The following is a 2,706-nucleotide window of genomic DNA, read 5'->3' on the forward strand; positions in this document are numbered from 1 at the left end:
CCCCCCAGAACTGGAAGAAATTTGGCAACTCCGAGTTCGACGCCCCCGGCCCCAACGTGGCCACAACCACCGTCAGCGACGACGTCTTCATGACCTTCATCACCAGCAAGGAGGTGGGAGAGGAAACCCCCCCCCCAGGAGCCCCCCTGAGATCCTCTCCTCCCCAGGACCAGATCCCATGGGATCTTCTCCTCCCTTTCCCAAGGACCTGAACTGCCAAGAGGAGGAGGATCCCATGAACAAGCTGAAGGGACAGAAGATCGTGTCCTGTCGGATCTGCAAGGGGGACCATTGGACCACCCGGTGTCCCTACAAGGACACCCTGGGGCCCATGCAGAAGGAGTTGGCTGAGCAGTTGGGATTGTCCACGGGGGAGAAGGAGAAGCTCCCTGGAGGTTGGTCAGCTCCTCCTGCCAAGCAGGAGGATGTGGAGATGATCCAAGGGTTGGAGAAGTTGGGAGAGTTGAGGGGGGTGTTGAACTGGAGAAGGTTCTGTGGAGAGTTGGGGTGTCCAAAGGGAGAAGGTTCCAGGGGGAGTTGGGGTGTCCAAGTGGAGAAGGTTCCAGGGAGATGATCCCAGGGAGAGTTGGGGTGTCCGAGTGGAGAAGATTCCAGGGAGGCCTTGGAGAACCTCCCAGTGCCTGAAGGGAGTCCAGGAAAGCTGGGGAGGGACTTGGGCCAAGGGTAGGAGTGATGGGACCAGGGGGGATGGCTTGAAACTGGCAGAGGGAGCTGGAGGTTGGACCCGAGGAGGAAATTCTTGTCTGGGAGGGTGGGGAGAGCCTGGGCCAGAGAAGCTGTGGCTGCCCCATCCCTGGAAGTGTCCAAGGGCAGGTTGGATGGGGCTTGGAGCAACCTGGTGGGGTTGGAACTCCATGATCTTCAAACCATGGGATGGTTTGAGTTGGAAGGCACCTTGAAGACCCCCTAGATGATCCATAGATGGTCTTCAAGGTGGTTCCTCCATGCCTGTAATGTCCAAGGGCAGGTTGGAGCAACCTGGGCTGCTGGGAGGTGTCCCTACCCATGCTGGTGGTTAGACCTAGACGCTCCTGAAGATCCCACCAACCCAACCCATCCCATCCATCCACCTCTTTCCTCTTCCAGAACCAGAACCAGTCCAGGCCCAGCAGAGCAAGACCGGGAAGTACGTCCCTCCCAGTCTGCGTGACGGCGCCAGTCGCCGGGGGGAGTCGATGCAGCCCAATCGTCGAGGTGAGTCCTGGGGCCACCTCAGTGTCCCCACCTTGTCCCCACCTTGTCCCTACCCTGAGTCCATCCTCCTCCTCACCCTCCTCCCCCTCTCCTGCAGCTGATGACAATGCCACCATCCGTGTCACCAACCTCTCCGAGGACACGCGCGAGACCGATCTCCAGGAGCTTTTCCGCCCCTTCGGTTCCATCTCCAGGATCTATTTAGCCAAGGATAAAACCACTGGACAATCCAAGGTGGGATTTTTTCTTGGAGGGAGGAGAAGACCCTTGGAGATCTTCTCCAACCCCTGATGTCCTCCTCAACCTTTCTCCTTCCACCCCAGGGTTTTGCCTTCATCAGTTTCCATCGCCGCGAAGACGCCGCTCGGGCCATCGCCGGAGTCTCCGGCTTTGGCTACGACCACTTGATCCTCAACGTGGAATGGGCCAAGTAGGTGTTGGGAAAGGGCTCCAAGGATGGGTGGGGGGAACTGTAGAAGACCCTCCCACCTTCTCCCACCTTCTCACCACCCTCCTTCTTCCCACAGACCTTCCACCAACTGATGGAAGCTCCTCGGAAAAAGCTGCCGACCTTCCTAAATAAATGCACAGCTTCTGGTATGAACCCAAGTGTTGGGTCTCAACTGTGGGGAGGGTCCAGAAACCTCCTCATCCCTGTCCCCACGTTGTCCCTGTCCCCACGTTGTCCCTGTCCCCACACCCAGATTGTCCCCATAACATCCCCATTCCTTGAGTTTTGAGCTCAATCCTTGGAAAAAAGCCCACGTGACACAAGGTTGGGTTGATGGTTCCACCTTTAATTCTGCTTCTTCTTGTGCCACCTGCTCTGGGTTTGGGGGGAGAAGATGGAGCAGGTGGTCTCCAAAGGTTCCATCCCAGTCTCTGGTGGTGGGTCCTGGGAGATGGTGCTGAGGGACATGGCTTGGTTGGTCAAGTTGGGTTGAATGGTTGGACCTGATGATCTCCAAGGTGTTTTCCAACCCAAATGAGTCCATTGGTCCCGTCCCTAGAGGTGCCCAAAGCCCTGGAGATGGTGCTGAGGGATGTGGTTGAGTGGTGGACTTGGTTGAGTTGGGTTTATGGTTGGACTTTATGATCTTCAAGATCTTCTCCAACCCAAATGAGTCCATGAGAGTCCTCAGATGGTTGGACCTGATGATCTCCAAGGTCTTTCCCAACCCAAATAAGTCCATGAGTCCATTGGTCCCCATCCCTGGAGGTGCCCAAAGCCCTGGAGATGGTGCTGAGGGACCTGGTTGAGTTGCTCAAGTTGGTTTTGATGGTTGGACCTGATGATTCAAGGTCTTTGCCCACCCAACCGAGTCCATGGGAGCAGTGGTGGAGGCTCCATCTCTGGAGACACCCAGAGCCCCCCTGGACACTGGGTGGAGCTCCTGGGCCACTGGGAGGAGCTCCTGGGCCATGATGGGGAGCTCTTGGGCCACTGGGAGGAGCTCCTGGGCCACTACATCCAGATCCTGGGCGACCAGA

At 57.3% G+C, this 2,706-nt stretch overlaps 2 protein-coding genes across 2 annotated transcripts in view; both read left to right on the forward strand.

The window, feature by feature from the left end:
• The window catches only part of LOC104395869 (eukaryotic translation initiation factor 3 subunit G), a gene marked incomplete at its 5' end in the record, with an annotated part of 2,562 nt that extends 804 nt beyond the window's left edge, over positions 1 to 1,758 (forward strand). The window contains 6 exons of the mRNA XM_010005615.1: positions 9 to 113; positions 206 to 395; positions 1,108 to 1,215; positions 1,313 to 1,449; positions 1,539 to 1,645; positions 1,743 to 1,758. Of these exons, the coding sequence (XP_010003917.1) occupies positions 9 to 113; positions 206 to 395; positions 1,108 to 1,215; positions 1,313 to 1,449; positions 1,539 to 1,645; positions 1,743 to 1,758 (663 nt within the window). The remainder of the gene's footprint in view (positions 1 to 8; positions 114 to 205; positions 396 to 1,107; positions 1,216 to 1,312; positions 1,450 to 1,538; positions 1,646 to 1,742) is intronic.
• Positions 1,759 to 2,060: 302 nt separating this feature from the next.
• Positions 2,061 to 2,706, forward strand: part of LOC104395870 (eukaryotic translation initiation factor 3 subunit G-B-like) — a 1,753-nt gene continuing 1,107 nt past the window's right edge. Inside the window, exon 1 of the mRNA XM_010005616.1 lies at positions 2,061 to 2,103. Within this exon, the coding sequence (XP_010003918.1) occupies positions 2,061 to 2,103 (43 nt within the window). The remainder of the gene's footprint in view (positions 2,104 to 2,706) is intronic.

Source organism: Chaetura pelagica, unplaced genomic scaffold (assembly GCF_000747805.2).
Source record: "Chaetura pelagica isolate M959 unplaced genomic scaffold, ChaPel_1.0 scaffold2279, whole genome shotgun sequence".
NCBI classification, from domain to species: Eukaryota; Metazoa; Chordata; class Aves; order Apodiformes; family Apodidae; genus Chaetura; species Chaetura pelagica.